We start from the raw sequence: 20,795 nt of genomic DNA, 5'->3' as shown, positions 1-20,795 counted from the left end.
CTACTGTTGTAGAAAAAAAAAATATATAAGCATCTGATTTAAATGGCATCATCGCATGATCTTCCTTGTTTATTTGTTCCCAGGTATTGGAAAAAAATAAATTACACTCAACATTAAATTAAATTAAAAGTGAACTGGTTGAAACAGTTTGACCACATTGTGACCGAAATGTTAATGCAGGTTTTTCTCTCAGTCTGGGGCTCCGTTTAAAAATCATCCTTCATGCACTCGTTTCATTTCAGTGATTCAGTGTTTGTCTTTGCTCTACAAGGAGGGAGGGAGGGAGGAGGAAGAGGCAGGTACGACAGTTTCTCTGCTCAGTTCGTTAGTGGCTGTGTGACCTCTTCCTCCGGCCCCCTCTCGTGTGCAGTAGTACTATGAGTAGAGAGTGACACTACTGGGGAAAAAAAGCAAAAAAACTCCCTGCTCTCACCTACTCACCTTTCATCTCAACTCAACAAAAGACTGGACAGAAACAGAAAATACAGAACAGAAACAGATTGGAAATAAATACTTCTATTTGACACAAATTTTGAAATGAAAGGGACAAAAAAAAGTGGAACAATAATGATATTATGCCTTTAAAGAAAAATAAACAACATTTTTGTTCTTTCTTTGTGGATAAATCTTGTGTTGGGAGAGCTTTTGGGGGTGTCGATGAATGAATGAAGGGGGAAGCAGGAACGACAGCTGAGGCAGAAAGGTGAGCAAAGTAGTGGTGACGCGTCCTCAAAGAAGAAACGGATTGGTGCTTGCTCCCGCCGTTCCTCCGCCGCCCATGGAGCCTCCTGCTCCCATCATTCCTCCTGCTCCTGCAGGCCCACCCAAAATCTGCTGAGGGGGTGGCATAGCTCCGGGCCCCAAAAGGGCAGAGCCCGGGGGTCCCATCGGGGAGAGCCCGCTGAACGGCATCCCCATAGGGCTGGCTTGCATCATGCCCAGGCCCATCCCGGGGGCCCCCATTCCTACGCTCATTGGCCCCAGACCCATTCCTGGTTGGACCATGCCCAGCATGGGGTTGGGAGGCACAGGACTGGTACGCAGGCCGCTCAGGCCAAGGGACGAAGGCTGGGGGGAGATGGAGGTCATGGATGGAGCCACGCCGAACGGGTTGGAGGAGACGGGTGTTGGTGAAACGCCCCTGCTGGAGATGGTGCTGCCTGGAGTCACGGCCATGCCAGGAGCAGGAGACGAGCCTGCAATACAGAGATAACAGGTTTATTATTAATAAAGTCTTCAATATTCAATCATAAAAACTTCTAAGTAGGGACACAAAGACTGCAGTTTTCTGGCTGATCATCAATCATTAAGATGCCCGACCTGCTGATTTTTTTTACAGGTTTACATTACAGACAATTTTCTTTGTCTGTAATGTCGCTAAATATAGCAAGAAAGTCACCGAGTTGGTAACAGTGAAGTGACTGTTGTTACAAACAGGACCTGGTCAGTCAAACCTCTCTCACTGAAGAGCCGAAGAGGACAGTGGTTGATTTCTAGACCTTTGCTGAGGCAGATGGATCAGATCGGCTTCACATGTAAGTATTGGCAAAGCGTTGATCCCCATACAATTACGAAAATCGAGGTCGATTTATCGGCTGGATATATTTCTAAGTTTAATAAGTTCCCACATCTAAATATTGTAGCACCTTAACAGAAAAAAAGTGACTTGCATTTCTGTGCAAGGATGTAAAATCTTCTTGAAGACGCGGATTGTTGACAGGAAGAAGTTTAGTGGAAGGAAAAGGTTTGCCAGCAGCAGGGATAATTGCAGTCTTGAGAGGATTGTCAAGAAAAATCCTTTCAAAAGGACATTTTATAGCCTTCATTTTAAATACACCAATTTCAGACTTTCTAAGGATCTGCGAACAACCTGAATATACAAGCTTGACTTTCTGAAATGAGAGATAAAGAACGTATTCATCTGAGATACGCCTGTGGTGCAGCTGGTTTCTCACCCGTGTTCTGAAGGAAGGGGTTGTTCGACGAAGAGGCCGAGATGGAAGGAGGCGGAGGCTGTTTGGGTTTGGGTTTAGACGACACCAGGGAATCGAGATCAACGAGCGCCGCGTTGGGGCCGAGGAACGACTCCGGAGTCTTACGAACAGGAAGCGAAGAGCCGAGTGACGACAGGTCAAAGGGCACCGGTGAGCCCGTGCTGTCGCAGCCCGTTGTTGAAGAGCCTCTTCGCTCTGGATCCCCTGAGAGTGAAAAGGGAGGTGTGTATGCGTGTGTGTGTAAACAAAACGAGACGCACAAAAACAAAGCAAGCTGAATGTAATGATTCACTCACACACACTACAAGAGGATGAAATGTTAGACAACTGTTGGGTGGGGTTACTGAGAGTCTGCACCTGAGTGTGTGTGAGTCCGTGTAGGTTCAGGTGTGAATGTACCTGTGCCATTAGTGTGTTTGGCGGAGCCACTCCAGATGTCGGAGGTGATAGGGTCAGAGGCGGGGACAGGCCCATCCTTTGCCCAGGGGTCCACCGGTCCCCCTGAGGAGGACGTGCTGGGTGGCACAGGGGAGCCCCAGGGGTCAGCACTGGGTGGGGTCATGGCTAAAGGGGAGGGGAGGAGATGCAGGGGAGGGAGGGGTTAACACAACACCATACAGGTAACGACCCACAGAATGGAGGGAGGTGGAAGCTGAGCCGGGTTCAAACAGAAGCACTTCTCTCTCCTTAACCTCTCCACCCCACAAACGTCCTGACTGAGGTCAGAAGAGGTCAGCTGTATTTGTTGCTGTGACTCAATTTGAGCTCAGTGGAGGTGAAGGAGAGACAGCAGGAAGCAACCTCAAACATTAAAAAAAATAAAAAATAGAAGCCAAAAAAGGGCAACAGAGGAGACAGTGCTCTGGTTGAGACGCAGCCAGTCCCTGAGTAGAAACAAGAGGATAAAAATCCCTGGTTTAGACACAGAGGGAGAACGGACTCAGCATGCCTGCTTTCCTTCAGACAAAACCAAAGCACACAGAGGGGAGTTTCGACCAAAGCTGCCCGATATGACCCATATTTCTATTACTTTATGTCCATGTTTATGCTGTTGATTTTCGTCCATATTTATCCATAAAGCCTGATGAATCCAGTCAGGCATCTCTGGAAAACAAACCTGGATGATGTTTAATTTTCCACTTTTAAATTCAAAGTGCTCAGTCACTTGCTCTGAATGACATTAATTAGCCCTCTAATAATATTGTAAACAAACTTGGTGTCATCTTTCACCAATACTGCTTAAATCATATATTCATCAAGTTTCTTGGAGTTAATTGGTTAATTATTTGACTTCCATATATCAATTCTTTATCATCATCAGAAATATTAAATATTAAGCCTTCGGTTTATTCAAATTGCTGCAACAAAAGCTCCATCGGGAACTCAAAAGAGAAATTGATCCAATTTTAACATCTTTCATTTGGCTCTGTTATGAACACAGCAGGAAGCGACCTCAAACATTAAGGCCCTAAATTAAACCTAATTTTAATAATTATCATTCCAACAGTAAATTTGTTTCTGACAGCTATTGAGACTTGACATTTATTAACGGAGCAACATTAAAAAAATGTTTTATCTGTTTTCATCTAAAATACGATCTTTACATCCTCAATGTATTGCCATTAGAACAAATAGATTGATGATCAATTTCTTTTTGCATGTTTCTACTGGTATTTTGTAAAAATCCTGGTACGTTTCAGTCAGCAGAAATCTGCCAGAGATGTGAATTATTTTGGGCTTAACTATAGTTAAAGTTTCATTTTGTTACTTTTTCCTGATATTTTTGTCGGAGTCTTTCCTCTCTGGAGGTCGGAACTGAAGAAAGTCAGCAGGGGGAGCTTCAGACTGCAGCACTTTTCAAACTTCTCTACTAGCGGTCGTCTGAACGTTTCATGAGTATTTGCAGCATATTTGTAGATGAAACACTTGTGCCGACAGAGCACTGAACCTGCAGGGATGAACTGTGTGTATGTTTGTACTCTCACCCAGATGACAGAAAAGGGCTGCATAAAATGAACACACTCACAGAGGCAGCGTGCATCAGTGTTTTCATGCTTTAAGTCTGTTACCAATATGTGGTTGTTTTGCTTATTTAAATGTGAATGTTCTAACCTAAATGTTCTTTTGCTCTTTGGAGAGGTCTCATTTTAAACCTGTTGCACAGATAATCACTTCAGCTGAGTTTAAAGTGATTTCCATAGTTCCTCATAATTCAACCTTTTGTGAAGCAGTCTTTAATTGCTCTGATTTAATGTTTTCTTCTATTACTCTAAAGTTTGTACTGTAGCTGGAGCTGCCACTGAGAGTTGTTTCCTCAGCAGATTGAAGCTGTCTAAATGTTTCTTTTGCAGAAAAATCTCAAGGTTCTCTGCTAAAATTTGAAATTAGGAGAACAGAATGACCTGTAGTTGAGATGCCCGAGACAGAAAGGCAGAAGCAAAATGCTGAGAACACTCAACCAATTAGAAATGTGTAGCGCCCCTCCACCACAAACCCTACCCTCAGGCTTCAGAGCAGTCTTAATGTACTACACCCCTAGCAGGGCTGTTTTTACCCCAGAACTCGGTTTAACTTCCTGGGCACGTAAAGAAAGGACCCCAGTAAAAGACTCTGGCTCCTGGAAAAGGTTCCTGCGGTTGAAACGCCCCTTAGATGGATGAGAAGATTAATTATGAAAGGATCATGACATGACTGGATGTAAATATACACATTTTGAACAGAGAATATGAGGATTGAAACAAGCAAAGGCTTTGGTGTTCACATCCTCTTCGAGTCAGAAACAAACTTCTGCTTTAAACCTCTGACCTTTATCCACTGAGCTGATGTGACAACAACCAAGAGCTGTGGCAGCGTACCTGAGTTTCCCCAGGGGTCGACGTTGTTAACTTTGTGGGATGTCTCCCCCCACGGGTCTGGAGGAGGGGCTACAGGGGGCGCGGTTCCTCCACCCCAGGGGTCAGTACTCGTAGGGGATGTGGGTGAAGCTACTCCCCATGGATCTGTTGGGGCTTGACCCCATGGACCGGAGGCAGAGGGACCAGATAGTGTGAGGGGAGGGGAGGGGCCGGCAGAGCTCACAGTGGCGTTAGCAGGAGCCCCCCAGGGGTCCACTGCACTCAGCTCCATAAGAGCACCCTGAACAGGGAACAGAAAGTGGAATAATGTTACTACGGCGATAGGATGTGAAACTTACACTGCTTTCAGATCATCCTTTCGTTCTGTTCTTTACGCTTTGTGATCAACTCTAAGGTTCCGACATGGAATGTGGGGTTGAAGTCACTCCACCCACATTACACCCACCCATCGCTAACCCATAATTTAAAGGCACCCACATACTTCATCCGAAAAGCCATGGGACTCTTGGTTGCTTCTCTGGTTAAAGCCGTCTTCGCTCAGCCTATTAGCTTGAGATAACGGCCAAGTTTTTGTAGGTTTACAAAACATGCTCTCTGATTTCATAAAATAAACTGAATAGAGCTCTGTGACCGGTTCAAATCCTGACATAGTTTTATAACATAAGCTTCATCTAAATGTCTTCACAACTTTTTAACCCCGATTTATCTGCTGTGTTCCTTGGTCTTCATGGTGCCGTTTATTCACTAAAGTTCTCTCTTTCTGAGGCTTTAATTAAACATTGCTGGTTTCCATTTACTAATCAAGTTATTTTGGGATTTTAATTAGGGGATTAGCACTCATCAGATTTTTCTTACTAAAACATTTTGAAAATCACAAACCTGTGTCAATCACAAAAATCCCAAATAAATATATTGAAGTTTTTGTTTGAACCGTTAAAAAAAAAAGCGTAAAACTGCAAAAACACAAAATCTTAGCTAGTACTTTTGGTCTAGTTCAAGTGTACTAACTTCCAGGTAACTTTCAAGCAAGATATAGAAGCTTGTTTTAAGTGGAAAGTATTATTGACTCTAAACAAGCTCATATATCCTGTTGTAAGTTAGTTTTGCCTTATTTCAAGCGTACAAAGATATTTGCATGAGAAACTAGACCAAAACTACTTTGTAAGATTTAGAATTTTTGCAGTGTAAAGGTCTGAATTCGTTTGAAGGACATTTAATATATCAATGGCTATTATGTCCACCAAAAACAAAGGTTTCTAATTGAGAGATGCAACCAAAAAAGCCATAAAATTTATGACTATACAGGTCAGTATTTTGACACACACCTCTTCAGGTTTTTTTTTCTCTCTCTTGCTCTCCTCAATGGCCATCTGCAGTCTCAGGTCGTCGCCTCTCCGCAGCCGCTCCTCCTGAAAATAACACACATGCATGCATGCACACAGACTGATGTTAGTAACCTAATAAAATAACATGAAATGAGACACTTGATCCATTTACAAGTTAACAAAAGAAATCTGAATTTGTGAAAAAAATAATCCTAAAAACCGTCAATGATCAGAGTTCATGCGCTTCAATCAGCCAAACCAGAACTGTTTGCAGCTAGTTATGCTAGCTGCAGAATAACTATCTTGCAGCCAGGATAGCATAACTATCCTAGCTGCAGGATAGTTATGCATGTGCTTTACTTGCTTACATTGCTCCTGCTTGGCTATCATACCAGGAACTGGCTGAATAAAGTCGAGACTCTTTAAAATTTACTCTATGAAGAACAGAATGACCTGTAGTTGAGATCCCTGAGACAGAAAGGCAGAAGCAAAATGCTGAGAACACTCAACCAATTACAAATGCTAACAGAAGAGAAATGTAGAAATGTGAAGCCTGCATATGAGCATAAGACATTCTTACAAATGCTATTTCTCATGCTACAGTATTACATGGAAGACTGGTTATAACACAGCAGAACACCAACTAATCCCTGAATAAATGGACCATATCGAACACCTTTAAGTAAAAACAACAATGAAATCATGTCCAAAAGCTCCTTAAAACTTTTATAGCATTAGTAATAAGATGTATAAATGATTTAACTGTTGATTAGACAAATTGTTTTGCACACAAACACTCAGCAACAAAGGTGTCAACTTCACAAAAAGTGCAACGGGACAAAAGAAGCTTATTTGAAATCAACACAATAGTTAGATGCATGCTGAAAGGAAGAGGGATCAATACTTACAATCCACGCTTAGATTACCATTTTGGAAAAATATTTGTCTTTGCCATGCATATTTAACACTGTAATCGTGGTTGATCAAATGCTTGAAAGATCATATTTAATATACAGTGAAGTGAAAAGGCATTTCCCCATCACAGATCTATTCTGATTTTGCTTGCTTGTTGTATTTAAAAGTATCAGATCAAATCGGTTTTGAAACAGTTATTTCATTTAAATGAAAAAAAACAAAACAAAACAAAACAAAAAAAAACTATCCAAACCAACCCGGCTCTGTTTGACACAAAAACACTTAGCCACATTTTGTGGTTGAATGTCACTAGTCAGTCCAGGCCTGATTATTACCTGACCTTTAGAAAGGTCAAGAAACCACTCAAACATGATCTGACAACAAATGTGGAGCAAAAGAAACAAATCACTGACACCTTTCAGTCTGGGAAGGGTTAGCAAGCTGTTTTAAGGCTTTGAGACTCTTGCGAACCACCGTTAACCTTTCAAAGAGTCGCCGGCCAATAAAAATTATTCTAAGAGCGTATCAACGACTTAACGAAGGAGACACAAAACAACCCAAGAACTGTAGGCTTTGTTTGCTTCAGCTAAGGTCAGTGTTTACGACAATAAGACGTCACTTCAAGCAAAGTTCCAAGGCCAAAATTACTGCTGATCACAACAAGCATTATCTACTATCGACTGTTTAGCCCCAAGCATGTTAACAACTCTCCTATCAACTGAAAATGTATAAGACTAATTGTCAATTATAGCAGTCATTGAGACAGCTTTTTATTGGTTTTAGAGGAACTTTTTCACATAGTGCTGAGCTGATTCGGAAAGTTTTTTTTCTTTCATTTCTAACATCAGTTCAAAACTGTATTTTTTTATTTACTCTGGTTATGCTTGTCTGATATAAAATAGGTTTGAAACATTTAAGTGTGGCAAAAAAGCAAAAACAGAATTTATAAAAGGGGCAAACACTTTTTGACAGCACTGTATCTTAAAATGATTGGAATCAGGGCTTTACATGTATTCTGTGAATGCAAGCACTGTAAAAACAGAAAGCAACAGCAAACTCAATTATCTCAATAGAATTTTAATGGTCTGATGAAAATGTGTATAGGCAGCAAAATGCCACAAATCACATTAGCATTAATTAATTTTCTTGATTAATCAATATTTAGTATTGAGTTGAGAAATTCCATCTGACAGAAAGACAAATAGTTGATGACTGGCTCCCCAGTCAGCTCAGCACACTCCTTGCCCCTGACCTTTTGGTGAATCTCTTTGCTGAGTGTGATTGCATAGTGAAGCTCTGCATCCTCCAGAGGGTCCGCGCTAGTCTGGGGGAGGTCAGCAGTTAAATTGTGAGAGCAAAGCTAGGTGTACAGCAGCAGGAAACAAGTTCCTTATTATTCCTCTGTGTGTGTACAGCTGCTCCTGTTTTGCAACTGGAAACAGGTTAGGTAAAGCGCAGCGTAAGGAACCCCTTCTGGTCGGGTTAAACCACACTAAGTTACCTGCTCTGCCTCCTCTTTACTCATGGCCAACGCCAACTGAAGCTGAAGGTCTTCCTCTCCAGAGCTTTGTGGCCATGCCTGGTCAGGATCTCCAGAATGAGAGCCCATGGACAAGCTGCCCCCAAGGCTGGGCGCTGAGGGGGCCGAGGAGGCTGCAGCAGAGACAAATAGGCAACAATGAAACAATTCCCTCATTCAAGAGTGGCTTATTTGTATCTAATTCAGCTGTCTTACCACTGGTGGTCTGTGCCATTTTCTCTTTGGTTTTAAGGGCATGGATCCTTTCTTCTCTTAGTTTCTCTTCATCTTTTAACAATGTCACCAGCTGTTTAGCTTTTTCTCTCACATTCAGACCCTGGACGAATTAAAGGCACAGATGAAAGGTATTTGTTACCTTGACATTGATTAGATGAATGCAAAACATGCTAACATCTTGATTGTATATAGGAAAGTAGACAGACTGAACGTTTTGCCATTTCATCGTGATTCGGCCACAGACTTCAGCTGTATTTGATTTTGTTTGTCAGATAGAAAATAACCTTTAACGCTTTTTAAACATACATTTAATCAACCAATCATCTGTGTCACAAATGCCTATTTTATTGGTCTGTTGTAATATTCTAATCTTAAACGTCATGTTTTCATTAGCTGTAAGCAGAACATCTGCATGATTAACAGAAGTAAAGGCTTGCAAACATCAGTGTCTGCAATCTGCCTAGCGTGTTTTACTGCAGTAAAGTGAGTTACTGAAACAAATAAACACTTCAGAAATATTCTCATGTATGTAAAACATTTGGAAAACCATTTATTTTCTTCCTCTTATTTCACAACTATGTAATCCTTTGTGCAGGTTCATCAATTCAAATATACAATTTTAAGAAATGAAGGCTTGAAGGATTTCACTATGTAATATACAAGCTTCACTTGAAATTAGTGACAAAAAATATTGAACTTTTTCACAATATAATTTTTTTTAGATGTACCTCTATCTGAACATTCCAATAAAATATGTTTATCAACTTCGGGAAGGCATATGAATCATTCAGGCAAAAAAAAGCACCTAACTCAGAATCTGGACCCCTGTTCTGTCTACATGTCACAGAATACTTTTTAAATGTCTCTAGAGTCTTTTCTGTGCTTCTATTTTGACCCATTTGGAAAATAAACCCTTTAAATTTCAATCATTAAATCTGTTAAAACACGCTTGAAAACTACACATAAATTATGGGTGGATTAAGATTTTTTGCTAATACAATAGTTACACTCTAAATCATTAACTTTGCTAAATTACTCATTACCAGCAAACAACTGGCTTTGTGAGGTTGTGTGAAAGGTCAGAAACAATGTAGCACAAACTACATTTGTGCCTCAATGATCCAAGTAGCAAGTCAAAGTTTGCCTACAGTCAACAAAAGGAGATCAAACTGATTAAACATGTCAACTTTCTTTTCAGCTTTGCGAGGATGGTCATGTTTGGTTACCTGGTCTTTGCCATCCCTGTCTATGTACTGAAAATCCTTCAGAGTCTGGACTGCATAAATGTTTTCCCGACACTGTTGAGCTACGCGCTCTGAGCCTGTCTTGATCAGATACTCCATAAGAGTCATAGCCTGATAATGGGAAAAAAGCATAAAGACAAAAAGGTAACAGAAAAAAGGTGCTTCATGTCCAAAAAAATCACATTTACAAACACCAGTGATAAAGTTTAAAAGAGGGTGGAAGGTCAAAATTTATATACATAGGATCAATAAACTAATATGCAATCTCAACTCTGCTATCACTTTATCTTATAGAAAAGCAAAACCTGTGATTACTGTAACTGTTGTCTTGCACACGCTGTGGCATTTTTTCTAATTCTAAAAAAAATAACTATCGACCAACAAGGCAGGTACATTTGAATGCTGCTTGTATGTGTTCTTATTAAAAATCAGAACCAGATCAAATGACGTCCAACAGGTCAATTCTTTGGAAAAGTAAGCAATCAGATGTTGGGCACTAATTTTTGACTGGTGAATCTCTAAATGAGATTTAAGATGATTACTATCTTTAACATGACGTTGCATACCTTGTATACATGTCTCCAGTTCTTTCCATGGTCATTCAGTCGTTTCCACACCATGCTCATGATTTCTGAGAAGGCCACAACATTGTAGGTCAGATCTGCTATCTCTGACATAAGAGAGCTGCTGGGGCCCCATGGGTCATTGGATGTTGCCTCTCTAACCTGGATAACAACACAGGAGGGAATAAATTTAAATTGTCCTCTATTCAAGGTCTATGTGATTGCATAAATGTCTAATGCACACAAAATAACGAAAGAAAAAGGAAATCCAGATAAAGCGAAAAAATATAACCTTGATTTCAGCCTCTGAATAGTTGTGGACGATGTTCTTTACTTGTCGCCGCAGCGAAGAGGTCGACATGGCAACTGTCTAGCCACAGACTTCAGTATCAATCTGAACATAAAGATATGCAGGATTAAAAAGATTAAAGGTGATAAGGCAACATATTTTTAAATAATATCCAACAGCAAAAAGGAAGAAGAGAGAAAATGATCTTCAAAATATGTAAGACACAGAAAGATTGGTAGATCTTAAAATGGACATAATCTAAGACAGCATTTGTATGAAAATTTGTCTTCAACAGAACAAAAGACCACATACATCTGTTTCTCAAGAAGTGAAGTGAAGAAAGGGTCTCCCTCTTTGCAAACTTCTGTTTCTCAACCTTGGCCACCACTCATTCATGGAGCGTTTTGTCTCAGTTTATCTTTTTCTTCCCGTGACGACATTGGGTCTGAAAACCACAGATGATGGACGACGGAAACTGCAGGAAAATAAAATTAAATTTGAAGTGAAGTGAAGAAAAAATGTGCAGAACAAACAGGGAAGATCTTATGTCATAACTAACTTTAAATAACCATTATAGAATACAAAGCACATATTGATCTTGAGAATATCACATGATTTGTTCCTGACCCACACATGATCAACAGAGAAAGAAAGATTTTGTTTAGTTAAAATATTCTGCTCCAGAGAAGGAGATAAATTTTCCTAATTGCCAGCAATAAAAAACAGTCAATTCACAATTCAGTTAAAAAGAATTTAACTAAACTAAAATGAAGAAAAACCTAACATTTGTTGGAGAATTGCCTTGCAGAATGAACTGAAGTTTTAACTATTTCAAGAAACACATAACATTAACCAATTGTTATTTCTAGTTTTTCTCAAAAAGCATCAATATTTTACCACGAAAGTCAACACAAAAGAATCAACACATTTCACTGAAATTTCTAAAAGAGAAAGAGAGTCCAAATATGCTTCAGGGGGGCTCAAGTCCAATCCTCAAGAGCTACCATCCTGCAACTTTCAGATGCATCCCTGCTCCAACACACCTGAATCAAATGAATGGCTCGTAACCAGACCTGTTTAGAACTGATTCCGGTCTGTTGGAGTAAAGATGCTTCTAAAAGTTGCAGGATGATAGCTCTCGAGGACTGGACTTGAGCACCCCTGTTGTAGATTATTATTGTGAATTTGTTTCTAACCACCACACTTCTGTTTACCACCAATGCCTCTCGATGCAAGTTCTATACATGCCATACACAGAGTTCCAATCCAAACACCCCCTTTTTATTACCTTTAATAGAACCCAGGTTATAGATAGCTAACATAGATATATACACAACAAGGTATGGAGAATACAATAATAAGCAATGTGCTATAGCTACTAAAAATGAAATGCTAAAACACTTAAATCAATAACACAAATACTTAAATTTAGATCTACTGTTTGCACTATTTACAAACTAAAAGTGAAGTTTAAAATTAATTTGACAGATAAAACACAAAGATTGTCTTTAAGCAAATGCAGATAAATTTAAGCTGTAAGCGATAAGGTGTACTAGTACATGAAAGTAAAAGTACAAAACATTGTGTGGCTCAGTCAGTTTGATAATAATCTGAACTTTGAACTCTGCAACCAACCTATTTATTTAACTCCAGGTAATAATATCCCTTATCACTGCATTCCCTTCAAATGACCAGAAACCCATGAGCTTTCACCAACAGAGCACATTTAGCTAGATAAATGGATGTGTTTGTTGTCCTAAAATAAGCCTAATATGTTCATAATAAAATGATATTAAAGTGTGCGGAATTGTTTTAAAGTAAGGAATTACATTTTAAAACAGCTGTCAGTCACTACACCACACAGAAAATAGATTTTCTGGCCCACTTTATTTGCTTAACACACTGCCTTGCAAAATTTCTCAAACCCCTTGAACTATATGCATTTTGTCACATCACAAGCACAAGCTTTGACGGATTATATTGGGAAGTGAAGTGGAAAAGATGATATACAGTTCTTACGGGTTTGTACGAACAAAAATCTTTAAAGTGCAGCGTACATTCGTTCTGTCCATTCTTCTTTGCAAAATAGTTCAAGCCAATTCAGACTGGAAATGGATCATCTGTGAAAACACATTTCAAGCCCTGGTTTAGATTCTGAACTGAATTTAAATCTGGATTTTGAATGGGTCATTGTAACACCTGAACATGCTTCTATCGTAGCTCTAGCTGAATGTTTAGTGTTGCTGTCTTACAGGAAGGTGAACCCTGCCCTAGTCTCAATCCTTTCCAGCTTTTTAACAGGTGTTTTTCCAGGACTGCCCTGTTTAGCTCCACCCATCTCCCCTTGAACTGACAAGGATCTTATTCCTGCAGAAGACAGTCCTTCCCACAGTCCCAAAAGCATGTCCAGTCTTAGTTTTTTTTGCCACACACAATGTTTTGCATGTAAACCAAAAAGGTCAAGTTACCATGGGCTTCTTATCTGATTTTTCCAGAATATTTCTCTCCTTGTCCAGTCTGGCGCACGTTTTGTAGGTGGACATGTCTTGGTAAGTTTGCAGCTGTGTCACAGTCTTTCCTCTTTTAGAAAATGGACCAAACCGTGCTCTTTGCCATGTTCATAGGTTGGTGTATTGTTTTATAACCTAACCCAGTTTAAATAGTCTCCACAACTTAAACCCCAACTTATAGTGACCTTCGTCTTCATGATGCCATTTGATCACTAATGTTCTCAAACAAAAATCTGAAGTCTCCACAGAACAGCTTTATTTATATTCAGATTAAAATACATCAAGCTCCATTAACAACAAGGTAACTTTTCAAGGCAACCAGTTATTCTGGATTTCATTTAGGGGTAACAATAAATGGGACCATTGAGATCTAACCTTGAATACCACTACTCTATACTGGATGCTAAATTGATGCCAGAATCTAAATTGGACACAAACATCATGGCCTTATCCTGCTAATAGCTTAATGACACCAAATGAATGACATCTGCAGCACAATTGGTCAATCCCACACCGACTCCTGAACGTCGCACGTACGATATTGCTAACAGAGCAGGCTAAGCAGTTGTTGCTGACCGGATGCATCCTTTCACTGGCACAATCTACAGTTTCTCACGAAACAGAAAGCCTATGGCAAAAAAGTAGCAAAAAATTGCTAGAAACCAAAGACTTTCTAAAAACTTCCTTACAGTGTTAATTTCCCTGACAACATATTCAGATTTTTACTAATGTTTTTCAAAGTGCTGTGAAAATATATAACCAATACTGTGCTCTGCTGCTCTCTCAACTCCCTTCAAACTAGTAATTTAATGAACATCTTCCTATAATTATGCAGCTAAGCATTGCCAGGTAACCAAGGCACAAGGGTGTTCTTTATATTCCTTCATTTTCTAGGAAAACCTTGTTATTCTGCTGCACTTTGACACAAATATACCAAAATACACATGAAGACTAGTCTCTACAAAATGTTCACTGAAACAGATAGAGAGAGGATGTTTAGACTAAGCTGCTTTCTCAAACAAGACCTGATATTCTTTGGAGTTAGTGTATAAGTTAATGAGACGCTTGGCTTTTGAGTTCAGGAAGTATCAAATCTGATACAAAACAAAACCCTTAGGTGGTTCAAACAAGATTTTGGCAAGTTAAAGCAACTTCATACAGAACAAGAAATTAAAATTTAACGTTACACACAAAACTACTATTGCAGAAATCAGTGAAGCTCTATAACAAAGTTCATATACACAGCCTAATCTACGATAAGAGACATAATATGTCCTTTGTGTCCCCGTCAGACGGCAGCACTGTCCCTGACACCTTGAGTAACTATCAGGTTACATTAACTATAGTGAAATACGGCTGCTCTCTACTAGAGCAATACATCTTCATCTCACAGCTACCGAGTCTTTATTCTGATATTACATGGCAAGGAAAAGTTCTGTATTTCAATGGAAACAACAGACATTGGCCCCATACTCTGCATTTACAATTATCAGGCACGGCAAACCTCTTATAATTCCTTCCACTGTTTAGACAATTTAAAGTTCTTAGGAAGAGTTAAAGCCAAATGAAAAATAGCTCAAATTCAAAAATGGTGAATTTATAGCGGTTAATATAAATAAGGTTGTTTCCAATAAGTGAATTAACATCTCCAAGGATAGAATCTAGCTTCTAATTGAGTCAAAATCAGTTCTATGTGATTGTTAGATTATCTATAGTGCCTCTCCTGACTCTCTGGAAACTGCAGTAAGACACACATCTGAATGTACATCCACTTTTAAAAATCCTTAATGGAAGCAATGCATAGCAACATGAAACTAACTCCAGTAGCTTTCAGATAACTGAACTGGTTAGTAACTCAGAACTGGCTTGTGCAAAGGGTTTGTCTTGTGGCACTCCTATATTTTAAATCATTCAAAAATCTGTCGTCTGTTTTGTTTATCTCTGAAGTGCAAATCTTATTCACTGGTGGCAATATTTTAGCTTTCTTTAGCTCATACCTCTACCTCCAGGAATTCTGTGGTTCTTGAATCTAGTGACGTTAAAGAAAAGCAGCTTCCTGGTGACCTGATGTTGACTTTTTACAACAATAAATATCACAAATATTGACAGAAAACTTTAGCTGTTAATTTCATGCCAAGCTGTTATGTAAATTAGGTTACTGTACATTTCCAAACTTAAAATTCCAGACGTTTGTTGCCTAAACTCAGGATTACTGAGCCGCCTGTACTTAATTTAGTCCATGGTTATTAATTTTTATTTATTGCCATAGAGTTACTATTTCAGACAAAGCACCATAACACTTCTTAAAGCAATGCACATGCTTCCAAAAAACCTGTAAAACATAGAAGCAACAAAGAGGAAATTCACCACCAGTGCTACATTTAGTACAACATCACAACTCCTTTGCCTTTCCTTTATACTCTTTTGTAAATGGAGAAGAAAACAATTAAAAAAACTTGATGTGTGGTTAGTTATGGCTTAAAACCATGACTTTGTTGCAACCGTTTGTATTAATAACTTCAATATCAAGATACTAAGAATGTTTTTGTGACATCATGTTGACTATGTCTGCTTTGCAATGTCCAGTCAGAGTGAAAAATCACTGCTTGTTGCATCTATTGATTTTTGAAAAGTCAATTTTTTCAACCGTTTGAAAAACTGCAAGATAAAAAGCATCTGCTCTTACAACTCCCATCTTTTTTTTAATTCCCTGAACATAATTAGCCTCAAGCCCATTAGGCCTGTCTGTGAGCAGCTATGTGTTGCTGTCTAGATTGTAAAAGGAGAAAACAACACAGACAACCCTCTACTGTATAGTACCCTCTACTATACAGCTATAGGTAGAGGACATTCAATCAGCCATGCAATTTTTAAATAACTGACACTGTGAAGTGTTATAAGGTTCACTAAGATGGCAACGGAGAGGTGACTATTGCTAACCGCACATGTGCAGACATGACCTGGTGGGCAGATCTGTCAGTCAGTCGTCTTTCAATGGAACTGGACAGAGGTTCATTTTCAGACTTTTGCAGAGGTAGATAAGATTGGTGGATAATATTGTTGCACCTCTAACAATTAGTCATGTCTGAAAATATGATTAAATGCAGAGGCTATACAGTTAAGCGCTAAAAAATACACTTCCTAATGTAAGTGGTGTCCTGAAGACGCACATTTTAAAATGGTTGTGGTTTTTAAAAGCAGTATTTGTGTGATCTGCAGTCACAACCACACAGTTACCTAAAAAAGATTGCAAAGAAGTTGTTATCACAATAAGTATTGTGATAACAATGCATGTTGCCCATCCCTAATGGCTACATGATATTAGGAAAGAATGCGGTTACTTAATTTTGCCACAACAATATTGTGATAATTAAAGTGTTAATGCCTGTTGACTTTTGGTTCACTGCAAACATAGGTTGTGAGTAGCTTATGCAGACAACTGGTAAAAAAGATAACACGAATTCCATCTTCACATAATTTGATAATTGAATTGAATAAAAAAAAATAGTTTCATGGCAATATACTATCCTAATGAGAAAGCACCTCAATGCTTCTCTGAAATATTATCAAATATATTCTTTCCATGCAGAACATAAAATCAAGGTAATTAACAATTGTCAGAGACGCACCAATATGGCTTTTACTGGCCAATAACGATTAATAGTTTTCTTTAAAACCTTCCAACAACTGGTCAAAACTAGGGCTGCAAAAATGAAACATAATATTATAGCTGACTATTATTTTGTTAATTTTTATAATGGTATTTTCCTCAGTTGTTTTTCCCATCACTCCAGTATCCCCAACAACACTCTATGAGCTTCAACATCAAGATCTAAAAAGATATAGTCCAGGTGTGTGAACATAAAATACAATTCAAGCCCATCAAAGTCGCTGAATAATTTGCTGGCAAGCGCAGTTTAAACATGCGGCACATATAATCTTGTAGCCCACCACATATTGCAACTAATACGTCCTCTGTGGTTGGGATACATCATACACTGAAACTGAAATGTGACTGACATTTAATACATTGTCCTGGTCTAGTCAAAGCAATCCATCTTGTGTATACAAACTTATCCTTGTGGGTACACAGGACAAACAACCATGGATGCACACACTGATGCCTAACGTCAATTTAGAGAGACCAATGAACCTCACAGATGTGTTTTGGACTGTGGGACGAAGCTGGAGAGAAGAAAGACCTCAGGTCAGGACTTGAATCCAGAATGTTCTTGCTGCAAGGTAACAACGCTACCAACCAATCTTGTAAAAATGGTTGATTCTTATCATCCTCTACCTAGCACATAACACGGTCCAACCTGTCCTTTGTGATATCAATATCAACCAAGCTGAAACTGCAATTGCAAATACAATAAAAGCTACATGCTGTGCTGCCCTAATTGTTTACCTGTAACCACCACACCTTGCCACATTACAGAAATGCGTCATTTGAAAAGTTCACGTTTGGCAATACAAAACCATGCCTATAAACAGATTTTTTTTTTAAAAAGAAAGAAAAAAAAAGCTTAATTTATATAATATATCGAGAGCAACGTGCACTATTTTATTGCTTTCAGTGTATTATATCAGGTAATAAAGTACCCCCGCCCAGTAAACTCATCCAGAGATAAGCCAAACAACGGTTGGTTGCCCAGTCACACACACATCTACACCTGCTCCCTGTCACAGCAAGCTGAGAGGCTAACGAAAGGTTAGTAATGGGTAACCCAACAATAATCAAGTTCATGGGCATAAACTCGCATTAAACAAGCATTTCTGCACCTCTGAGTGTCTATGCTGAACAAAGAGAGAGTGAGAGAAGCCACCCTACTAACGGTCCCCGGAGCAAGCAACTCTTCCCACAAAGCTAATCGAAACTGTTGACTAGCAGTTTCCCCCCATAGTCTGGCTTTTTAAGTGAAATGAAATGTACAAGCCTGGACCAGAAATGCCCTAATAAGTAGGCAACGGAACCTAGAGCAAAAATAGCTATCCCAGTCATGACAGTGAATTACCCCCCTCTATAAACAAGGGTTAAGGTTACCTGTCAGTTTGACTGATAAAGAAATCACTTGCTGCTAGCTATCTGGCTAGCATCTCATGCTAGTTCGCAACTTACAGCCTAATTGCTCCCTCTGGACGGGATTTAGATGGCAAAGACACGTCCTGCTTCAGGACAGTGTTGACTACCCTCACCCAAAGCACAAAACCACAAGGAATGTTGACAACAAACGACAATATATATATAAATGAAGTGTGCACTGACCCTGTTGAAGCCTGAATGTACGAGGAGATGGCCGAATTTCCGCTTCCGTTCTCGCCTACAGGAAAGACCGCACCCCCTGTCGCTGTGTTTTCCTGCGATGGTAGTAGAGCTCATGAATAATTTAGTATCATATAAAACATCAGTTAAAAATAAAGTACTAAAGCGGAACAATGCAAATATTTACACACAAGACTGTAGTCTTCAAAGTTGCAAAAAGGTACTTCTAATGTTATTAATCTTTGTAAGGAAAGACATCCTCTTTGCAAGACTTTTATTTATTTCTTTGTTTTGGTTTGTTTTCCATCGTTATTTTATATGAAAAGCCTAGACTTCATTGTTTTTGACATAATAATGAAGACAAAAAGTAAACAAAAACTATAGTTTTTGCTATAAATGTGTACTTCACTGTGTTTATTCTCCTTTATCAATTCAGGATTCCAGTTTTTTGTGACAAGAGACAAGAAAACTCATTAACAGACTTCCTCAATAGTTTCTCAAGTAAAACAATAGACTAACTGCACATATAAACAACAGTGACAAATTTTTTTTTTCTCCGAAGAGTTTTTGCGGCGCTAGTGGCTCGTATTTTTTTTTCGACAGTAGGCAGACAGGAAGGAGGGTGAGGAAGACATGCGGCAAAGGTCGTCGGGACCGGGTGTCGAACCCGCGACGTCCGCCTCGAGGACTAAGGCCTCCAAACGTGGGGCGTGCTGTGGCGGCGCAGGGGGTTAGCACGCCCCACAGTGACACATGTTTAATTAAATCCAGCCAAAATTACCACCGTAAATTATGTCACCGTTATCTTTGCTGTTTTTTCCCGGAAATGCATTAGCTCAATTTATCCACAGAGAGGCAGTGTTCAGCTACTTGTAGCTTCAAATGAAACCATAATTGATTCCTATCAAAAATAATAATTAGAAAAGCAATGTGAGCCCTTTAAATCAGAACAACATGGACTCCTGTTCTACATCAGCGATGAAGACTCTCCTTTCATGTAGCTGAATGATTTTGTTTCTTCTGCTGAATGTTTAGTGATGCAAACATTTAAGCATGCAGAAAAGTTTACAACTGTGTATACCCATTTTACCATATGATACCATACCATACCATACTACACCATACTATAACATACCATGCCATTTTATTTCTAAAGCACATTTAAAAACAGCAATTACAGCTGAATAAAGTGCTGTAATTTAACAGCAACATGGAATTGGAGAGGACAGACAAAAAAAACCTCACACACTGTAGCAGAGAACTGTGTGGTGTCAGTCTTGATCTTGGAGGACCAGCCTTGATTCCATGCCTGGTGATGGGCTATAAAGAAGAAAAGGCATGGGGAAGTGACAATGTAATTTAAACACGTAAAAGCAATTACAAGAATTTTAAAACATATTGTAAATTGACAGGGTGCCAATCAAAAAAAAGCTAAAAACGGAGTCACGTGTTCTCATTTACTTGTGTCATTTAAAAATGTTTCAGCAGTATTTTGTTCTAGCTAGAACGGCTGATGCCAACTAAGAGAGAATTACAACAGGGTGTTATATAAGTATTTATTTACTGTCTCTCTGTAAAGACAGACTTAATTTTAGTCAGCAGCATGACATGAAAAATCAGGATTTGATGATTGCATTAACTGGTGATGCTGAAGGAGAGCATCACCAGGGAGCAAAACTGGGACCACCAGGATTAATAAGCGTCACTTCGGTCATCCTATCATTAAATGCAGGAAAACTGAGTGCCAACCAGTCGAGGAGACTTAGAATAGAGGGAGCATTTTGAGAGATTCTCTTCAGCTTTGTCACAGAGAGTGCCAGATTGCTGTTTGATAATTACCTTGATTGGGCTAAAATACTTTATCTCAGTTGTAATGTGTTGTTTTTAAGATTTTTCATTAGTATTACAAAGGAAATTGGGACAAAATGTGACATTTTGACAGTCATCTTGCAAACAAATATTCAAAGTGCTAATTAAAAATAATTTCTCTGCTGAGTCTAGGAACTTTTTATGTTTAATTCATAGATTAGAGTTAAATGAAGAAATAAGGTTGACCGGACGTTTTGCACATGTATGCATGT

At 39.1% G+C, this 20,795-nt stretch overlaps 1 protein-coding gene across 4 annotated transcripts; it reads right to left on the bottom strand.

Moving 5' to 3' along the window:
- Positions 1–54: 54 nt before the first annotated feature.
- Positions 55–18,812, bottom strand: epn1a (epsin 1a). Of its 4 annotated transcripts, none has more exons than XM_032555687.1 (13): positions 18,718–18,812; positions 11,254–11,416; positions 10,945–11,046; positions 10,656–10,814; positions 10,072–10,200; positions 8,825–8,945; positions 8,591–8,742; positions 8,342–8,413; positions 6,175–6,258; positions 4,850–5,129; positions 2,394–2,558; positions 1,956–2,198; positions 55–1,196 (listed from the first exon to the last, which is right to left on the bottom strand). In XM_032555687.1, the coding sequence occupies exons 3-13, from the start codon at positions 11,011–11,013 to the stop codon at positions 730–732; spliced, it is 1,941 nt and encodes a 646-aa protein (XP_032411578.1). In that variant the 5' UTR covers positions 11,014–11,046; positions 11,254–11,416; positions 18,718–18,812; the 3' UTR covers positions 55–729. The 4 variants fall into 4 exon arrangements, with proteins under 4 accessions (XP_032411578.1, XP_032411585.1, XP_032411598.1 ...); XM_032555694.1 differs by lacking the exon at positions 18,718–18,812 and adding an exon at positions 13,410–13,432; XM_032555707.1 differs by lacking the exon at positions 2,394–2,558.
- Positions 18,813–20,795: the final 1,983 nt, after the last annotated feature.

The sequence above is a fragment of the Xiphophorus hellerii genome, chromosome 3, assembly GCF_003331165.1.
Source record: "Xiphophorus hellerii strain 12219 chromosome 3, Xiphophorus_hellerii-4.1, whole genome shotgun sequence".
In the NCBI taxonomy this organism is placed as follows: domain Eukaryota; kingdom Metazoa; phylum Chordata; class Actinopteri; order Cyprinodontiformes; family Poeciliidae; genus Xiphophorus; species Xiphophorus hellerii.
This window is presented reverse-complemented; position numbering and strand designations above follow the sequence as displayed.

What these genes read in the sequence shown, in the direction of transcription:
- epn1a (XM_032555687.1), bottom strand. Translation starts at nt 11,013, where the DNA reads ATGTCGACCTCTTCGCTGCGGCGACAAGTAAAGAACATCGTCCACAAC. An exon ending in CGACCCCTGGGGAAACTCAG is followed by an intron (nt 2,559 to 4,849) that starts GTACGCTGCCAC and finishes CCTCCCCTTTAG; the next exon opens with CCATGACCCCACCCAGTGCT. An exon ending in CCCCTTCCTTCAGAACACGG is followed by an intron (nt 1,197 to 1,955) that starts GTGAGAAACCAG and finishes TCTGTATTGCAG; the next exon opens with GCTCGTCTCCTGCTCCTGGC.